Source organism: Molothrus ater, chromosome 17 (genome assembly GCF_012460135.2).
Source record: "Molothrus ater isolate BHLD 08-10-18 breed brown headed cowbird chromosome 17, BPBGC_Mater_1.1, whole genome shotgun sequence".
Lineage (NCBI taxonomy): Eukaryota > Metazoa > Chordata > Aves > Passeriformes > Icteridae > Molothrus > Molothrus ater.
The window spans coordinates 6,408,509-6,427,826 of NC_050494.2; the positions used below are offsets into that span (position 1 = coordinate 6,408,509).

Consider the following 19,318-nt stretch of genomic DNA (forward strand, 5'->3'; position numbering starts at 1 on the left):
ACCTGGGAAAATGGGGGCAGACTTTTATAATCTGTGCCCAGCTACATCTGCCTCCACTGTGTGCTGCAAACCCCTGGGGTTTCACAGACCCAAATCCATGGGATTCTTCTTGCACAGCTCTGTGTCTCCCTATGAAACCACCTCACAGCTGAAGGTAAAACAAAGGAAGAAGAAACATCCAGGCAGAAAAAAACACCTTCAGTGCTTGAAGGCTGTGTCATTTATTCCAACAGCTTATGTAGTTTTATCAAACCATCTTTAACACAAAACATGTCTCCTTAAAGACAGAAGGGTGTGAGATCCTACCAGAGATCATCTCAGCTAACAGCTTGCAAAGTTAAGCCTGAATTTCAACAGTCAAACCAGCAAAATGTTTCTCCCTGCCCCTTAATAATCTTGAAGTGTTGAAACCTGAAGAAAAAGATGCCTGTGGCTGGTGCTGCTGGGTCTCCAGGTGGGGCAGATCCCCACAGAGCTGTGCTTTGGTCCTTTCCTGATGCTAAGCAGCAGCAGCACATGTGAGTGGTGTTGACATGAGGGCAGCAGGACAGGCTGGGTCCTTTCCCCACTGCCCACCCTGATGAGGGGCCATGTGGAGAATCCAGAGGCCAGGTCTAAGATGAAGATGAGGGTGAGGCTTAGGAAAACCAATAATCTAAATTTCTAACCTATGGAAACAGAATAAATAATAGTCTAAATCTGCAAAGGAGGAAGGTACCTTGGACAGGAAAATCTGGTGTGTCTATTATTACTGAAACTGTTTTTCCCCTAAGAGAAAATTACAGCTAAGGCATCTTGAGAATGGCTCATACCACTACAACCATGGCAGTGTTGCTCTAAACCATTCGGGATGGGGGCAGAAGTCTTTTGGAGGTGCCAGTCCTTGCAGGTGTCTTGTGTCTCTCTCCACAAGCACGGTTCCAGCAGAGACATTTGACAGACAACTTGCTGTTCCAGGTTGGCTTTTGTCCACAGATTCAACAAATCCTTGTTTAATGTTCACAGCAAGGCCCTCCTCCTGCCCATCCCACACCCTTTTTGCTCTCATGGGGAGGGGCTGCTTTCCTGCCCCTTTGGTCTTGCTCCAGGGTCGTTGTCAGAAGAACTGGCATCTCTTCGGCTTTCTGCAGAAGGGAGGATTGGGAAGAAAGCACAGTTACACCCTGCTGAAGACACCTGAAGCCATCAGTGATTGCTATAGCTGATTTCATCCTGACAGACAAAAGATTTTTACCTGAAGATCTATCACTCCCCTCCTGTGACCAGATACTCGACCCATCCATGAGTGTTCAAGGCCAAGCTGGATTGGACTGGGAGGTCTAGTGGAAGGTGTCCCTGCCCATGGTCCCTTCCAAACCAAACCATTTTCTATGATTAAGAGATTTGGGCTCTCCCTCCACATTCCTGGAGTACAAACACTTCTCAACACGCCTGGCAATGCTGAGAGGGAGCCTCAAGGTAGGGATGCGCACTCACCCAACTTTCAAGTGCTCCAAAACTGTCCTGACAGCCTGGCAGACCCTGAGCTGCTCTGGTAAAGCAGCTCCAATTTGTGCTTACTATGGATAGGTGGATGGACACATGCTGGTATGGTCATGCTGAAAGAAGTACAGTGGGGTAATTAATGTATTTAAAGTGTTTTTATAGTTACAGGTTGTAGGCTAGGGAATTAAGCAAGTAAGGGGGAAAACTGAGTTTCCCTCCTGTAATGATAGTCTGTGTTGTGTTGCTTATTAGTGAAATGAGAGTGGCAGCTTTGGACAGAGGATTGAAGCTCCTCACAGCCTGCTGACCAGCAGACACTGAGCAGGGGTGATGCCTCTGCCACATTTGGGCTGAAGGGGGGGATTTGGACATGACTGTTGGTGTGAAAGTAATTTCTGTTATTTATATTATATATCTATTAGATATAATAGATATTATATATATATTTCTATTGTACATCTATTATATACATTTCTAGTATACATATATATACTATATTAATTATATATATATTATGTCCTGGGTTCTGACAGGCAGGAAAGCCCCATCCCAGAACTATTTAAAAGTTGATTTTTTTTTTTACAACCAACCAAAATAGAACCACAACTTGCCCATACGTTATTTTTATAAAGCCTAAGGTGTAACTGATGTGTAACTTGCTGTGGCAAGGGTCTTGGTCAGTGAATGTTTTGTTTAAGCACCAGTGAGCAAAGGGCCTGGGCTGGAATGCACAGTGCCAGGGACCAGGGACCAATCTGTTCACTGCAAGCACCCCTTGAGCTGAAGGGTCTCTCACCACCTGAGTATGAAGGCACTGACTGAGGCAGTGAGGAATGAGATGTTCATTTTGAGCATCAGTGTGATGCTCCTGGAGACAGCACTGCTCACCTGCGCTGCCATTTCACACCTGCCCTCCCAGCCTGTGCCAGGAGCTGCTGGGCTCCCAGGTGTGTGTGTGCATGTGCTCAGCTGCCCTGCTGGGCCCCCAGGTGTGTGTGTTTGTGTGTGTGAGCTCACCTGCTCCCTGCACAGCCAGCTCCCCCATGTCCTGGCTCAGCTGGCGCATGCTGATGGTGGTGGCCTCTCTCTCGATGTCATGGACAGCGTTCCTCCGGCCAGCCCGGTCGCAGGAGATGAAGTCAGTGTAGGTGCTGGACTCTACCTCCATTGCATCTCTATTCACTTGCAAAATGCTGTGGAGGAAGCACAGCTGTGAGGCCCAGGATGCTGGGCATGGCTCCCTCCAGGTTTAGGTCACAGCCTGAGAGAGCAGTGCCTGTAACTGTGCTCCAGTTCCTCTGACAGCAGGGACTGCAATATCAGATATCACCTCCCTCAAGTGGGGCAATGTGTGGGGAAACCCACCATGCTGGGTGACCCACTGTGCCAGGTGAGGGCAGGTCTTGGGTTTTTTGTGGTTGAAATATCTCTTGAGATATTAGAAAGTCTCTTTTTTCTTAGCCCCAAACTGAAGAAGAAGTCAAGATTCCTTAGTTCTGCTTTTCAAGGATGTTTATTTTCTCTTATCTCTAATATTCTTTCTCTGACCTACTGACATCTGTCTGGCAGGTTGGTTTGTGGCATACTGACCACCCTTGGGGTGGTGTTAGCTTTTTATACTAAGAACTACATGTACTTTATTTACAATAATTTTCCAATACCTATTACCTATGTTAGACAGTCTGTCTCTATTCTAAACCAATCCAAAAGTGTTACCATCACAGCAGAAGATGGAGGACAAGAAGAAGGACAGGACACACCTGTTGTCATCATATTGCAGGGGTTCCATGCTGTTGTCTCCTTATCACAAAAGTTCCAAACTTTCTTGATGTTTTTCATGGGCAGCTCCTCAGAGCACTGACTCTTCCTCCTTCGCAAAGCAGCCACTGACTCCAGTTCCCTTCTCACTCAGCCACCCCACTCTTTTATAGCATCTTCTTCTCACTGGGTACAGCTGTGGCCTGTTAAAGTCAGGCCTGTTCCTAATCTTTGAAAATTGTCCCAGCTGCAACTCCTTAGGGGTGAGATTGTTTTCTACACTATCTTTATTTTCTTATATCCTATCCCCCTACACATGCCCAGATTCCTCCATCTTGCTTCTTGAATGCCCATTCTAAATTCCCAAAATTCTACTTTTTCACCCTGTGACAAATTAGCTATTATTCTGCTCAAACCCTTGTGGCTTGTAAATCCTCACACAAAGTTGGTAACTTTTTCCATGGGCTAAAATCAAAGGCACAGGTGTTTTTGACTCCGTACCAAGGTCTCTGAGCCCCTTGCCAGGGTCTCGAGTCCTCCAGGGCAGCCAGAGGGATGTCCTGGGTTCTGACAGGCAGGAGAGCCCCATCCCAGATGCCTGCCTTGTTCTGCCTTCCCCCTGCAAAGGCAGACACGGTGTTTGTCTCTCCTGGGAGTTTCCAGCCTTCTCCTTTGGGCACACAAGGTCGCTTGCAGCAGCTTTTCCCTACAGGAAAAGCATTACAGAGAAAGCCCTGCTTCCTCCTCAAAATGCCATGGGAGCCTTGAACCCAGGCCAGATTTGGCTCACTGCTTGGGGGATGGGGTGGTGATCCAACCTGAATTTGTAATGGGAAATGATGGATGCCCACTGGAAAGCTGGGGGAGCAGGGAATATTTTATAGGTGTTAGGTGGAATTTTATACAGGGCTTGGAGCAGTACTGGCCTCCTCTGGCTGCTGGGTGTCACTGAAGAAGCATTGGGCTGGACTGCTGTGAGATAAACACTTTACCATGTGAAAATCAGCCCTTCTGTGAGACATTTGGATCCCTTCACTGCAGACTTGTGCCAGTGCCAAGTGCACAGCACGAAGAAAGGCCTGGAGCAGCCACTTGTCACATGCCAGCTCTGCTGTGAGCCAGCTCTGAGTGCAGCTGAGGAATCCTTAAGTTGCTGGGTTTTCATTTTGGCTGCTGGCTCCCCTTGCCAGCACTTGCACAGCACACAGAGTGCAGGATGGTGTTGTGGGCATCCTGGCTGCTGGGCACAGAGCTGGTACACACTGCCTCTGCACAGGAAACCTGGAGCTCTCAGTTCCTGTGCACCCTGTCTGGCACTTTGTTTTACTGTGTGGAATCAAGAAATTAATTGCTGTCTTATCTGTGCCTCTGATCACTGTGAAATGTGCCTCCAGCCCTGCTGATTGCTGGCAGTGCTTGGAGCAGGCCCCCATTAGAAATGCTCGTGTGCAGTGAAAACAAATTCATGCACATTTAATGCACATTCACTGCCTTTGTGCCTTGGAGTTAATGACCCACAGAGGAGTTTGCTCAGCTTCCTTTACAAATCCTGCTTGATATTGATTTCCCTGCCAGGGAAATCTGTTGGCAGATTCAGGCACCAGCCTGAACAGGAGTCACACTCCTCACTTTAATGTTAAGGCAGTAGAAAGGAGATGCAGATGAAGATGCAATAACTGGGATGAAAGAGGTCAGATTCTCTCTGTTCCTGAGCTGAGTAGGGTGCAGGAACCAAAAACCCACAGAAACCCAGCAAGTTTTGGCAGCCCCAGGGACTCCTCTCCTAGAGTAGGTGCCAGCTCAGGCAGTGCTGCTCCAGCTCACTGGTGGGATGTGGGGCTTGGCCCACCCAGATCTTGCAGGAGATCCTGTTTCCCCAAAGCTAAGTATTCTTGTCACCACCTGCCTCCTGTACAGACTTGGCATCCATCTAGCTCCTGTTAGATGAGCCCTGGGAAAAGCTGCATCCTTTGCCCCGGGAAGAGATGCCCCAGATGTTTTTCCTCATCTTCTCTCCTTCCATCCCTGGGACAAGGCACTTACTCTGGGTGAGCTCAGTGAGCAAAGTGCCTTTCCCCAGGACTGTCACAGACATCTTTTATGAAAAATCCTTTCCTTAGGATTTTTTCTCCTGAGAAGCTGAGAGGCCTCAGGAACAAAATGTAAACAATGATTATCTGCTGCTGTGGAATGCAGCAGGTGGATCTGTGACTGGTCTCATGTAGTTGTTTCTAATTAATGGCCAATCACAGTGCAGCTGCCTGGACTGTCTCGGTCAGTCACAAGCCTTTGTTATCATTCTTTTTCCATTCTTAGCTAGCCTTCTGATGAAATCCTTTCTTCTATTCTTTTAGTATAGTTTTAATATAATATATATCATAAAATAATAAATCAAGCCTTCTGAAACATGGAGTCAACATTCTCGTCTCTTCCCTCATCCTAAGAACCCGGCAAACACCACCACACAGGACAGGACAAGCATCCATCATTCCCAGGCAAGCTCTCACAGGTCCCTGAAGCCCAGACTCTGCTGACCTTCCTCAGCTGCCAGGGAGAGCCCACATGGACTGGGGAGGCTTCCCTAGGAGCGAGCCAGACAAGCCCAGGTGCATCTCCAAGCACTGAGGCCATTCCAGAGCTGATGTGCTCCAGAGTCCTGCTGCCCTGGGCCCGGGGGCAGGACCAGCAGGTTTCTCCAAGCTGGGGAGCAGGAGCAGCCCCAGGGATGCTGCTTTTCCCCTTGAGGTAGCTGCCAATGGTAGTGGCAGCAGTGCTGTGCCACAATTGTATTTAATACAATTGCCAATAATTGTATCCCCTCTCACGGGAAAGGGATGGGATCTTGAATAAAAGCGGCGAGCAGCAAGTGTGCAGCGCTGGCTCCCGAGCCGGTGGCCGGGAGATGGCGCATGGGATTTATTTATTTCCGTGCCTGGGAGGGCTCCTGCCTTCGGCTCTCTGTGCACAGAGCTGGAGACAGGCAGATTTAACAGCGAGACTTTCATATTTGAGCGATTCCTCCGGGATTTTCAAGGTGGGTGGCTCTCAAAGCCCTTGCAGAGAGATCCCAGCCTCCTCCTCCGGGAAGCTGTTGGGCTCAGAGGGTGATGGGAGCAGTTGCCTCGACTGTGATAGGAAAACCTGACTTTTCAAAGAGCATTTCTGTACTTCCAGGCACAGAACCCACAGTTCTGTGGGTTTTCACTCAGTGACTGCTTTTAACATCTTTCAGGAGCTGCAAAGGAACTACCTTGCCTCTTGCCTACACAGTCCAGAGTCACTGTGGGCAGTCACTCAGGCTGGCAGGGCGTGCAAAGGGAGCTGCATCACCTGCTGGCTGCCCACCTTTGGTTTTTCATTCTCCCACAGACAGGAAGATAGGCCTGAAACTGCAGGAACAATCCCATGGCACACACATACAGCGTGCAAATGTCCCCAGGGCTCTTCACAGAGCTGATTCAGCTTGTCCCCAGAGGGGCCTTTCCTGCCCTCCCTTCCCTCTCTGCTGCTGGTGGTAACAGAAACAGGCCCCTGTGCCCTCAGCACAGTGTGCCAGCCCGCAGGGATGGGGCAGGGAAGCTGGGATCTGCTGCCTCTTGCACATCCCTCAAAGGTTTGCTGCTTGGAGGGAGGCAGTGTCCCCTCTGCCATGGGGACGGGGTGCTGCCTGTCCTGGGGCAGCTGGCCACAAGTGAAGAAGCCCCTCTCAAGCTGCCACTGACACCAGAATGTCCCCAGAGCTGCCTCTGCTCCTGTGTCTGCATCTGCCAAGCTCTTTGGTTTGGACTTATTTTTCTGTGGTGTCTTGTGAGTACTAAAAATTCTGAGCTGTAATAGTCTTGGCTTTGCTGGTAGGGACTTGGCTTCCTGAGTGGTTTTGTTGTTGGACTGCACCTGGGCTTGCTGGCATTTTCCAGGGAGATCACCCAGCAGCTGACAGAGCAGCTGGCTCAGCCCTGGGGGCTGCAGCTAAACCAGCCCTACTCATTTCAGGGCTGAGTTTTGCCCATTTAGAAGGTGGGTGCTGAGAAATTAAAGGGTTAAATGTCTCCTCTGCCTTTTGGTAGAACAAACTGAGGCATTTCTTTTGGCTCAGCTCCATGTCCCATTGGGTTCCACAAGCCTGCATTTAATTCCTGTGTCCCCTTTGCCTCCTTCCCAGCACAGATGTCAGGGCCTGCAGCAAACAGTTCCTGCACACGAGGTCAGAGTGGCAGAGAGGTGACCTGGGCACACCTGGCAGGTGACCCTCAGCCCAGGGCTCTGCCCAGGCTCTGCCATCCCAGCAGTGTCCAGGGCTGATCCCTGGGACTGGTGGATGCCCAGTCACACCCAGCCCTGACTCCAGTTTCAAGGAAACCCTTCACACGGTCCTGCATCTGTCCCTTGTCTAGGTTAAACTTCTTATTGCTAGGAAGGGCTATTTTGGGGTGCTGGTTATCAGCAGGCTGGGCTGAACTCAGCCATTTCCCCCTGCCTGCTTTGTGCCTCCTGCTCTTCCCCTCTCACCTTTCTCACCTTGTTCTCTGCACCTCTGCACAGCTCAGGCCCCTGCTGCCACATCCTTGTCCCTTGGGGCAGCCAGCACAGCCCTGCCCTCCCTGCTGTGCTGTCCCTGGGACACCTGAGGCAGGGACAGGGACACCCTCAGCCCCCCCTGTGCCTGCTGCAGGCAGTTCCCAGCTTCAGGAGCCCTTTCCAAGGGGCTGCAGCCCAGCTTTGGCCTCATGCTGTCCATTCCAGTGGCAGCTGGGACCAAGAGCTGCAGGTTTTGGTTGGAGATGGCTCCCACATCCCACAGCCCAGCCCAGGACACGCTCTCCCTCCTGCTTGGTGGATTTCACCAGTGGATTTAAGCTGGCACCAGTCCTGCTTGTTCCTGGGCAGTAAACCTTGGAAAGTGGGGGCAGATTTTATAATCTGTGCCCAGTGGATTTAACACTCCCCAAACTTCTGGAGTCGTAAAGCCCCGAAGCTGAACAAAACCTTGCTGAGTTTCTGGGGTGAAATTCCAAAGTTCTGCTTGAGAACAGGGATCTGACCCCTTTTTCTGCTCAAGCATCTCATCCCACCAGCAAGGCATGAAGTGGTGCAGTCTCCTTGCAGCTCTGCCCATGGTGCAGCGCCCCTTGCCCTTTCATTCCAGGGTGCAGGGACTATTCTTAGACCTCTCCTGCTGGGGCCGGATCCATAACAACAGCAAAACACTCCACAGCCCTGCTGGGCTTTTAAAATATTTACAGTGCAGGATGGTTTACTAAAGAGGGGGGCCTGGTAGAGCACAAAGAAGGAAGCACCGGGATTTCTGTGCTCCCTGGGGGTTTGCTCTGAGGTTTCCTGCTGGGAGAGTCACATCCAGCGAGGAGAAAAAAATATCCCGTAGGGCTGAAGGCAGCACTTGAGGTCAGGGGGTTTCCACCAACTGTCTGACAAGATCCAGCTGGAATTTCAGCAAATTTTCCACTGGGTCTTGTCTGGGAACAGGCATGAGGGGGTGTGCATCAGAGAGGAAGGGCTCTGGAATGGGGTTATTGGGGTATTTTGGGGTTATTGGGGTATTTTGTGACTGTGTTTTACATCTCATGATCCCCATGCACCAGAGCTCAGATCCATGGCCAGAAACTGAGCTGAAATGCAGCTGAGGATGAAGATGGTCCTGTTGGGAGCCCAGTCTGGCTGCAACAGGCTGTGTAAGGCTGGGGACAGGGTCTGCAGCAGACACAGAGCTGCTCTGCTTTCCTGTTGGCCCTGTGCTCTCCACAGTGCGGTGGTGATGGCTCTCACTGGCCAGAACTGGTGTGCTCCAAACTGCTGAGCTCTGACTTTCCTGGTTTGGTGAGAAAACAGGAGCAAGGCAGCAGCCTGATCTCCTACCAGGGCATGTCCATCTCCTGTGCTGAGCAGCTTCTGTCCAGGCAGGAATAGCCCAGGAAAGCCTCACAAGCCTTCAGTGATGAAGAGACATCAAGCTGGGTCCAGCACATCTGTATTTATGGAAGGTTTTTGCTGTGGGATTCCTTGTAATAACTGTGCACCCTCAGGCTCTTACACTAAATATGATAAATTCAGCCAGGACAGACATCACAGCTGCTCCAGCCCCAGCAATGGCTTTGCAGGAACAGAGCTTCCAGCATTCTCTAGGACTTGCTGGAAAATTTTAATTCCTTCAGGAGGAGAGCAGATACAGCTGAGGTTCAGTGTCCACAAATAGATCCCTTCTTTTCATTTGGCCTGGTTTTACAGTATAAAGATCATTTCATGCCTGTAGAACTGATAACCAATTGCTAAGCCCCGTGTTTAAGATTAGGCTTAGACTGACTCCTCTGTGACTTCACAAACTTTGTATTTAGCTCTGCCAAGCTCCCCAAACTCCTTCCCCTCCCTCCTGGCCTTCAGCACAGCCCCCACTGCAGAGCCCTCACTGTCCCAAGGCACCTCCTGCTGTCCCACCCCCTCACAGCCACTGCCTGGCTTCCCACTGCTGTAAGAAATGGTGCAGCCAGATTGCAAACTCCCAGCTGAGCCTGGGCACGGGGCAGGGCGAGTCCTTGTGTGCTCTGCTCTGATCCCCAGGGAGAGGGGCAGCTTCAGGGAGGCAGGAGGGCAATGCTCAGCCCCTGTGGCCTCCTGTTAACATCAGGATGTGTGGGTGATGGTGGGAGAGAGCTGCCTGTCCGTCCGTCCGTCCATCCATCCATCCATCCATCCATCCATCCATCCATCCATCCATCCATCCATCCATCCATCCATCCATCCATCCGCTCACCCACCAGGAAGGCAGCCCAGTGCCCAGCTCTGGCCATCCCCATGCCTGCAGCAGGCAGCATCCCTCTGTCAGTCCCCCCAAGGCACAGGGGCTGAGAATTTTGGAATTTTCTGTTCCAAAAATCCTCCACCATGGGAAGAATCACTGTTTGATGGAGCCCCTCTGCTCCTCCCTCCCCTCACTACCGAGCCTTGATGCAGCTTAAGCCTCTTCTGCAGCTTCTAGCTAAGTTGATTAATGGAAATAATTGGTCTCTTTGTGCATCTGGAGACAGTTGCCGTGACAGCAGTTGTATTTTTGTTTTGTTCCCAGGTTGAGCTTGTTTTTCCCATCTCTCAGCCTCAAGGTGCTAATGAATCTGGGCACTCTGGTTTGTCCCCCTCCAGAAGACACCCATGGCTCTGAGGGACGGGTGACAGTGGGGATAAGGCACCCTGAGCCCCTGCAGGCCTTCAGGACATGGCAGGCTGGCACCTTTCTCCCTGCCCATTTTCACCCCCCCAAGGCAGGCTTGTACTGGATGGACACAGAGCTGTGGCTCTTGCATGGCAGAGAGGAGAGAGCCAAATCCTCACCCAGAGCAGCCATGAGCACCCACAGGAACCTCTGTCCCCTGCAGGGACCCTCTCAAAGCTCTGAGGAGTCTGGGGCTTTGAGTCCCTTCTCCATTACTTTTATTTTCTCACAATTTCTTTCTTATTTGCCTTTATGTGCCAACACATTTTTGCACAAACAGCTGTGTGGAAGATCTGCTCGTGCCTGAAGCTACAAAGCAGACAAGCCACAGACCAGTGACCCTTCAGCTGCAGAAGTCCCCCAGCTGCTGTGGCAGGCAGGTCCCATGTATATGTATATGTATATGTATATGTATATGTATATGTATATGTATATGTATATGTATATGCATATGCATATGCATATGCATATGCATATGCATATGCATATGCCTATGCATATGCATATGTATATGTATATGTATATGTATATGTATATATCCCTGTGGTATCACCCTGTCACACCCAGGCCCTGGGCTGAACTCCTGTGCAATGGGGATCCCCTTCAGGCTTGGGTTCCTGCCTTCCTCCAGACTGTTCATGAAGAAAATGAACAGTTGGATTCCACCTCCAAGGCTGGAGAATCCCCAGCAGTCCCACAGCTCAGAGGCACCAACATCTGAGTGAGCATCACCCTCTAAAACCCCACCTGAATTCCTGGCCCAGGGATGCTCGACCCCAGCAGCAGCTCCCCAATACCTTGCAGGCTTCCCTGGGTAAGGAGGAGTCAAACAAGTGCTGAGGAGATGCAGCTGGGGCTGTTTTCTAGCACATGTGAGAGGAAGGCAAAGTCACAGCAGCCTTTGGTGCTGTAGCTCTGTTTCTGGGCTGGGAGAGACCTCTCTACAAGGACAGAGATAAGCAAGGATGAGTCCTTGTTTTTCTGCCTAAAATGAAACAGAGCTATGTAGTCCAGCTCTTCTTTGTGATCTGAGGAGCTGAGCTCTGCTGCTGTGGGAAAGCAGGGCTGGCATGTCTGGGGAGAGTTGTGAGGGCTGTAACTGGGCAGGTTTGGCTGCTGCTGCTGCTTGGGGAAGCTCTGCTCAGAGTAGGGTGCCTGGAGCTGAGACTCAGCCACCTGCCTTGGCTCTGCCTCAGTGAGCCTTGCACAATCCCACAGGGATTTGCATCCAGCATCCAAAGAGTCCTCCTGACTCAGAGCAGTGGAAGGGGCTGAGAGGAAGGCTGTGAAGCCTCCTGGGGTGCCCTGGCAGCTCCCAGGTGCCTAAAAATAACCAGGGCACCTCTTCAGAGTGTCAGTAGAGAATGAAGCTGGTTAGCAAAGCCAGGCTTAGCTCTGCTCCCTGGGCTTGGCTGCCCTGTGTGTCTGCTCCACTGCTGGGACCCCCACCCTGGGGCAGGGCAGTGCTGGCTGGGGAAGGGGGATGGGGAGATCTGTCTTTGGGGCTATTCCCCCAGAAAAGGGAAGTGTTGGGGTTCAGAGCAGGCTGGCAGTAGGGGTGGCTGAGGCTCCAGGTGTCTCCATGGCTTCTGTCACCCAATGGAATCAGGAGCCCCTCTGGCTGTGCTGCCCTGCTGGGAGCCCTGTCTGGGCAGGAGAAGCTCTGCAGGCCTGCACACCTCCTTTGCTGAAGATTTCTGTGCTGGATTTCAGGTTCCTTGTACCTGCTGTGTCAGGTGACAGCAGCTCCTGATCCTTCCTGCAGGCAGGGTAAACCTTTCTGCCTGAGTCCCCAGGGATGTGACATCCAAACCTGAGCTGAAGTAGTGCTGGAGATGTGCCTGTAGCACTACCCTGGGGATGCTCAGTGATCCTTGCCAGCCTCAGGAAAGGGAAAGCTCCCAATAAAATCAATTGCCAAGTATTTCATGTGCGGCCTGGGCAGACCCAGGGCGACTGCAGCACACGTGGGGAAGGTGCTGGATGCAAGAGATGAACTGAGACACCTGCAAGAGGAGGGAGCTCCTGAGCTCCTGCACTGCAGAGCTCACCCCAAACAGCCCTGGGAGCTCTGTGCAAGGCCCAAGCACAGGACAAATGAAAGCAGTGCCATGATCTGAGGACAGAGGGGATGCTCTGAGTGCAGGAGCCCATGGTGAAACCACAGAGAGGGTTTGCCATTTCTGCTGGAGCTGTGAAAGGCTGAGCTTTGGGGGTTGCCTGGACTTGCTGGGCTGACTCCACACACAGAACAGAAGTCACATCCAAACAACATTCCCCTGCAATGCATCTGGGCAGCCTTTGGCAGGGAGAGGCCACTGGCACTAGGGCTGCTTGGAGTCAGAGCTGCAACGTGGCTTGGTACAAGGACATGTGGATAATACAGCAGGAAAGTCATTATGGCAGAATTGTTGGTATTTTTTTCCTCTTAGCAGCTTTCTAGCATCTTGTAATTCAGAATACAGAGGGGAGGTCAAGTGACTCAATGCTACAGGAAGGAAAAAACCCATTTGTTTGCAATATTTCCCTGTGAATAAAAGCTTTATGAGCCATAGTGTGAGTCCCTACCTGATTTAGAGGACTTTCCTTCTGGACATGACTTCAAACACGCTTCATGCACGGCAGGACAACAGCTTCTGGGAAAGAAGAAGGAAAAAAAAAGTAAGAAAACATTATCTGTGCTTGTTTTGGGAAGCACAAAGCTCAGCTGCTCTTCCCACTCTCTGTGAGCAGCAGAGGGGTGGCAGGGCTCTGCCCAGCAGGCTCAGATGGAGCCTGGCTTGGTGGACACAGCAGCCCAGGGGCTCTGGGATGTTGTGCTCCAATGGCGCCTCCTCAGGAGGGTTTGTGCTAATCGACTCGGGCTGTGGTGTCAAAGCTCATGGAAAGTCCAGCACCGAGAAATCCTCTTTGGTTTTGCTGCTTTCCTTGCCCTCCCACAGGTGCTGGGAGCACTGACACAGCTCATGTCCTGACCTGCACTGCAGGGACCAGCAGCTGCCTCCAGACTATAAATGAATATTGGTCTGCAGCTCTTTAAAGAACTGAAACTCCCATATCAGCTTCTCTGAGGTGAAAGGGGAAGTTTAATCTGGTTCTGGTCGCTTTGCTGGGTCTGTGTCCAGCTCTTTGGGTCTCTGCTGTTTGTGCACAGCTGAGCCTCCTCCTGCTGTCCCCAGGCCCTGCTCAAAGACATTTCCTCTGTGGCCTCAGCATCTGTGGGTGCTTTGCAATCCCCTGACCTGCAGAGCCCAGCCAACAGGACACTTGCTTATTTTAGCAGCTGTTTCAGCTTTCTGACTATTTTGGAACATCATGGACTGTGTTTTTCCCTTTGTCCCAGGTAAAATGTTAGCAGAACAGAAATCAAGAGATGAGCCACTTAACCATATAAGCAGTAGCTCATCCAGCAATTCATCTGTCTGGTCCATCTGGGCTGAGTACCACTGTGACTGGAACTATTTCCCATCATTTTCCAAACTGGGACAGATCTCCAATCTTTTTCTTTATTTTTTTGACCCACTTTCAAAACTTTGTAGTTGGAGCTGACTACTTGCTGGCTCTGGCCCTGCTTCAAGGACAGGGCACTTGCTGCTTTTATGTGTCAGTTTGCCCATCTGTTAAATGGAGCTATTAATACTCCCTCCCCCTGTTAGATGCTTCAAATATTTTAAAGCACTTTCAGCTCTGCAGATGACAGGCTTGCAGAAGTGGAAAATGCTAATTATGATCATGACAGGAGCTAAACAAAGACACAGGGATTTAACAATAAACTTTTGTTAGTCTTAATCCCATTTATAGCAAAGTGCTTACTGGAAACACTGGACCGGAAAAGAAACAGTATTCCCACAACTCTGGGAATATGCACTGCCCTTTTTGGGCACCAAACAACCAAACAAAAGCAGGAAGGAAGAAACACAGCTTTGGAAATCCACAAGTCTTTATTTTCCTCCTTTGCCTTCCTGCCCTGGCTTGTGTGTTCCACTGCCCAAACAGTTAAACCTCCTGCACTTGAGCAGTGTTGCAAAATATCTCAAAACACGTGGGCCTCTGCCAAGAGAGGCTTAAAGTAAACTGGAGCAGCAATGATGCTCTGAAGTAGAAGTTAGCACTGAGCAGCCCTGTTTGTGATGGGACATGATGGGAAAGCCCCATTTTCTCTCTCAAAACCAGCTGATTCTGGAGACAAAATCTCTTTAGCAGCTGGTATTGGCTTTCCAACCCTGCAGGCCTGGCTCTACCTAGATGTTCCTCCCCATGGTGCTTGCTTGGGCATCTGGAGTCTGCAGATTTGAAGCTCCATCCCCAAAGGCTCATCCTCTTCTGGCTCACCTGGTCCTGCTGCTCCCAGGGTGATGGGCAGAGCTCCAGAGGCCCCTCAGCACAAAGGCCAAGCTGTTTGGAACTTTTATGGTGGCACATGGATTGGTGCCACCTAAGGATGGGCTACAGTGAATTGTTAAAGAACACTTTGTTTTGTAGTTTAGTCCTGGAACACATCAAGGTACCACGGATTATTTTGAGACCCTAGTGGAAATGTTCATTGGCTAGACAAGCATCCATAGCCCATCAGGATGAATTACAAGGGCATCAGCACAGAATTATAGAATAATTTAGACTGAAAAAGATATTTAAGGTCATCAAGTCCACCACTAAGGGCATGTCCCTAAGTGCCACATCCACACATCTTTTTAATATCCCCAGGGATAATGACTCCACTGCTTCCCTGGGCAGCCTATTTCAGTGTTTGACAGCCCTTTTGGTGAAGAAATTTTTCCTAATACTCAACCTAAACTTTCCCTGGTGCAACTTAAGACCATTTTCTCTTGTCCTATTCAATGTGCATGACTGCACGTGTTTGAGGTTCAGATTCCCTCCATGGCAATCAGCTGTTAGCCAAAAGGAGCAAACACATGGAACAACCTCAGTTCTCTCAGCATTGCTTCAAAATGAATGCATGCTCCAAAAAAACCCACCCCAGAATGTTTTTTTGGCAGAATTCAAGACTATTCTACACAACAGCTGTTGTGGTGCTGCTTTGATCCAGGGAGGAAATCCTTCCTGGTTTCCAGCAAGGTGACAGCAGCAGAGAGAAGGTTGTCCTTGTGTCTCCTGGCTGCTGGGTAAACACCAGGCTGCATGCATGGCTGAGCAGGGCAGCAGCCTGGCCCTCCCAGAGCAGCCAGACTGCCTCATTTAGTGCCCTGTCTCCAGCAGCAGCTGGCATCCCCGGCCTCAGACGTACAAGAAAACCTCTAATTGTAATGGAATGCTTTTCATAAGTCTCTAATGACTCTGAACCAGGAGGTGTTACAATCCTTACAGTGCAATATCCTCTTAATCATAGCCAGGATTGTTTTGTTACTGAGATAACTACCTGATATCCATTAAAATGCCTTCAGAGCTCTTTGCTCCACTGGTATCTCATGGCAATGAGCACCACAGATTAATTACACTTTGTGGGAACAGTAACTCCAGTAAAGTCCGTGACGCTGTGGTGGGGATATGTTTGGCTTATGACATCACTGCAAATATCAACAGAAATGGCATTTTGGTGCTGCCAGGGAGTTCCCCAGCAGGGTTTGTGACCAGCAATGTGCCTGCATGGAGGAGCTGTGCAGAGAGCACCTGGCCCAGAGGGCTCTCCTGGGAGGGGAAGTGCTGGGGAGCTCGCTATGGAAACCAGAAATGGGTGGTGTAAAGTACATATTCCCTTGGGCTCAAAGAGAGTGAGAGTTTTGAAGTGGGGCCCAGGGCAGTTCATAGTCCAACTGCTGCTCTTCCTGCTTGTGCTGCAGGTTCCAGGCAAGGTCTGGAGTGATCTCAGCCTCTCTGACTGCCACCATGAGGAGCTTGGGACAAGGCCCATGAACACATGAACCTTCCCTTCTCCCTGGCTGCTGGCAAGCCTGGGGAGCAGCTTCCCTTATGACTTGCCTTTTTCTAGTCGTGACCAAAAGATAACTAGAAGCAATGGGCTTTTTCCCCTCTCATCCTCTCTGAAATGGGTGTTGTGATGGAAAACTTATTTTTCAGTCCATATAAACAGCTTTGGTGACATTAAAAAAAAATGGTGTCGAGAAACAACTGGAATGTGAAAAATGGGAGCAATCAGAACAGGGTGACACAGGCAAACAAAAAAGCAGGTTGAAGCTTCTGCTGCTCCTTTTGGCTCTGTAGATTCACCCTCCATTCTGCCACAGACCTGTGTGAGCCCAGGGAAATCATCTGCTTTGTGTGAGACCCATGTAAAACAGGAATGATGCTGGTGCTTGGGTGCCCAGACAGGCTGGAGGCATTAATGCACAGTAGTGTGCTGCAGGAACTGGCTCTGAAATGTGGGAGATCAGGAAATGTCAGCAGCTTGGAAAACGTCTTTCATAGTTATTTTGGGTGGCAAGGTTGTGTGCCTGTGGCTATTCCTTTGAGTGGGACCAAAAGAACATTGATTTTTCTTTGGAATAAGAGGAAAAAGCAAAATTCCCCATCCTAGTTCCTCATGAGCCTGTACACCCCTCAGAATTAGCCTTGGTACAGAAGTGCCAGGTGGCTGGAAGATGCACAGCTGTGAACATTCCTGGGTTTCATCTCCTCGTGACCAAGCTGCCCATGTACTGTAGCTAATGATCTCCAGTTCTCTGAGGCATCTGAGTCTACACTCTGTGGAAAGTGTCCCCCAAAACGATGGCATGGGGTGCTCACATCCCTGTGGAACTCTGTCTGAAGGACTCAATGCTGTGTTCTGTGCCCAAGGTACATTAAGCTCTATTGGTATATCCATGTTTATAAATGGCCATTTAACCTGCATTTGCATTATAAACAAATAAAAGACATTGAGGATGTCTTCATGGATCCTTCTTTCTTAAACACCATTGCTCACAAGAGCTGAAAGGTGGCAATTTCTCAGCTGGGTGGCCACACATTAGCAGGGTGGCTCCTTCCAGCCAAGAGTCTCTGAAGCCAAGCACTGCCCCGCACTGACCAAGCTGGGCACGCTGAGCAAACAGCCCAGAGCTCAAGGGGCTGTCACCATGGGAGAGTCTCAGACACCCAATCAAACCATACCCACCCCACAAACGTCCCTTCACCCTCGCACTGCATCCCACTGTGGCTGTCTGTGCTCATTGACCCCAGCTTGTCCTCCTCCCAGTTTGAGTCACCAGCACGGCCACCCAGGGCATTGCCTCTGGGTTCACAGCTATACTTGGCTCTTGGTCTGCAGAACCATTCACCCCTTCCAAGCAATGGGAAATTTCCCAAACACGCCTTTGGGGCCAAGGCATTACATGCATGTGAAAGCTCCCCACCACGGCTAGGCTCACTACCAGCTGCTTAGGGGAATCCAGAGAGAGGAAAGACACACAGCTTCGAGGTGGAGGAATTTGCAAAGCCTCTTGAGAATACCACCACACAGCAGTTCTTTTTTTATCCCAAGTCTTGCCTTTTCAAACATTTGCTTGGAAAGCCGGATGCCGGCAAGTCTCCGAGCCTGCTCCTGCTGCCACGCTCCCAAAGCTCCGCGATTGCGAGGGGAGTCCGGGCAGCCCCCGGCTCCTGACATCCCGAGGGATGGAGTCCCTGACATCCCCAGGGATGGATTCCCTGACATCCCGAGGGATGATTCCCCGATTCCCCCCCAGCACGGACCTGGGCGCCTGTCCCGCTCCCGTGCGAGCACAGAGCAGCCCCCGTGCTGGAAGGGATTCCCTCCGGCAAACCGCTCGGAACAAACGGACACATGTTGGAAATGAGGCCAGAAATCCCCACGGGGGTCACTGATCCACGGCGCTCTGTGATTTCTATGCTCTGAGCCTTCTCTCCCCGCTACCCCTTCGCTGAACCGCGTTATTTCCCGAGCGGAGCAGCCGCCACCTCCCTTCCATCAGCCTGCGAGCGGCTTCTCCCTCCCGACAGCACAAAATCCGGGAGGCAGCGCTGCTTTTTGAGCCCACGGTTTGCCGGCTCCAAACCCCTCGCCGCTCGCAGTCGGCTGGGTAAAAGTTCATCGAATCTCCGAACAAACCCCGCCGGTGGCACGGCCAGAAGAGCTCCTGGCTGCCCTCCAGGACAGGTGTCCCTGTCCCCCCCCGCCCCAGCACAGCGAGCACAGCCCCACTTACAGCCCCGGCTCCCGGCGCTGCCGGCCCGCGGTCCCGCCGCCGAGGAGGGGATGGATGGATGGACGGATGGATGGAAGGGATCGCGGCTGGATCCCACCCTCCTGCCCTCTGTGCCCGCTGTGGCGAGCAGCCAAGCCGGCCAGGAGCCTCGCAGCCGGTTCCAGACTCGCAGTTTCCTTCTGCTGGGAGCTGCTAAATGAAGTTGCACTTGTGGGGCCAAGGGGCGTGTTCTCCTCCCCTCGAGTCAGTCCCTGCCTGCTGTAATCCAATGCTCTGCCCGATGATGTCAAGCGGCTCCCGCTCGGCTCCTACCTTACAGTCGGCAGGAGGGATCCGTTTCCTTTTCGCAGCGATCTTTGTTTAGCTTCGGCTTGTAACCCCATCCCCCGGCAGCTGCGTGTGCCCGAGCATCCTCCCTGCGATGCTCGGCGCTGAGCTTTCTGCTGCCGGGCGCTCCCTCCTGCCTGCTGCTCCCCCAGGTTTCCCACCTGCATCCCACCCTTCATCCTCTCCGCCAGGATGGCCACAGACACCATCACACCCCGTGCAGCCGGAGCCATCCCACCAGGTGTAGCAGGGCGAAAGTGCCTCCCAAGAAAAACCTTTGTGCCTCCCAAGAAAAACCCAGCTTTATGTTGTTTTGGAGTGCTTCTTGCTCCTCTGCCTCCCATGGAGTAAATCCCAGGAGTATTTCAGCTCATCCGCCCCTGAGTGCCAGCTGTATTTGGGGGTG

General features: G+C 51.3%; 1 protein-coding gene across 1 annotated transcript; it reads right to left on the reverse strand.

Annotated features, from left to right (window-relative positions):
• Positions 1-183: 183 nt before the first annotated feature.
• Positions 184-18,792, reverse strand: PKIG (cAMP-dependent protein kinase inhibitor gamma). The gene is made up of 4 exons (XM_036396021.2): positions 18,586-18,792; positions 13,034-13,101; positions 2,503-2,678; positions 184-1,124 (listed from the first exon to the last, which is right to left on the reverse strand). Exons 3-4 carry the CDS (start codon positions 2,651-2,653, stop codon positions 1,045-1,047), a joined length of 231 nt encoding a protein of 76 aa, XP_036251914.1. The 5' UTR covers positions 2,654-2,678; positions 13,034-13,101; positions 18,586-18,792; the 3' UTR covers positions 184-1,044.
• Between the last annotated feature and the right edge of the window lie 526 nt (positions 18,793-19,318).

What these genes read in the sequence shown, in the direction of transcription:
- PKIG (XM_036396021.2), bottom strand. Translation starts at nt 2,653, where the DNA reads ATGGAGGTAGAGTCCAGCACCTACACTGACTTCATCTCCTGCGACCGG. An exon ending in GCTGGCTGTGCAGGGAGCAG is followed by an intron (nt 1,125 to 2,502) that starts GTGAGCTCACAC and finishes TCCCTTCTGCAG; the next exon opens with AAAGCCGAAGAGATGCCAGT.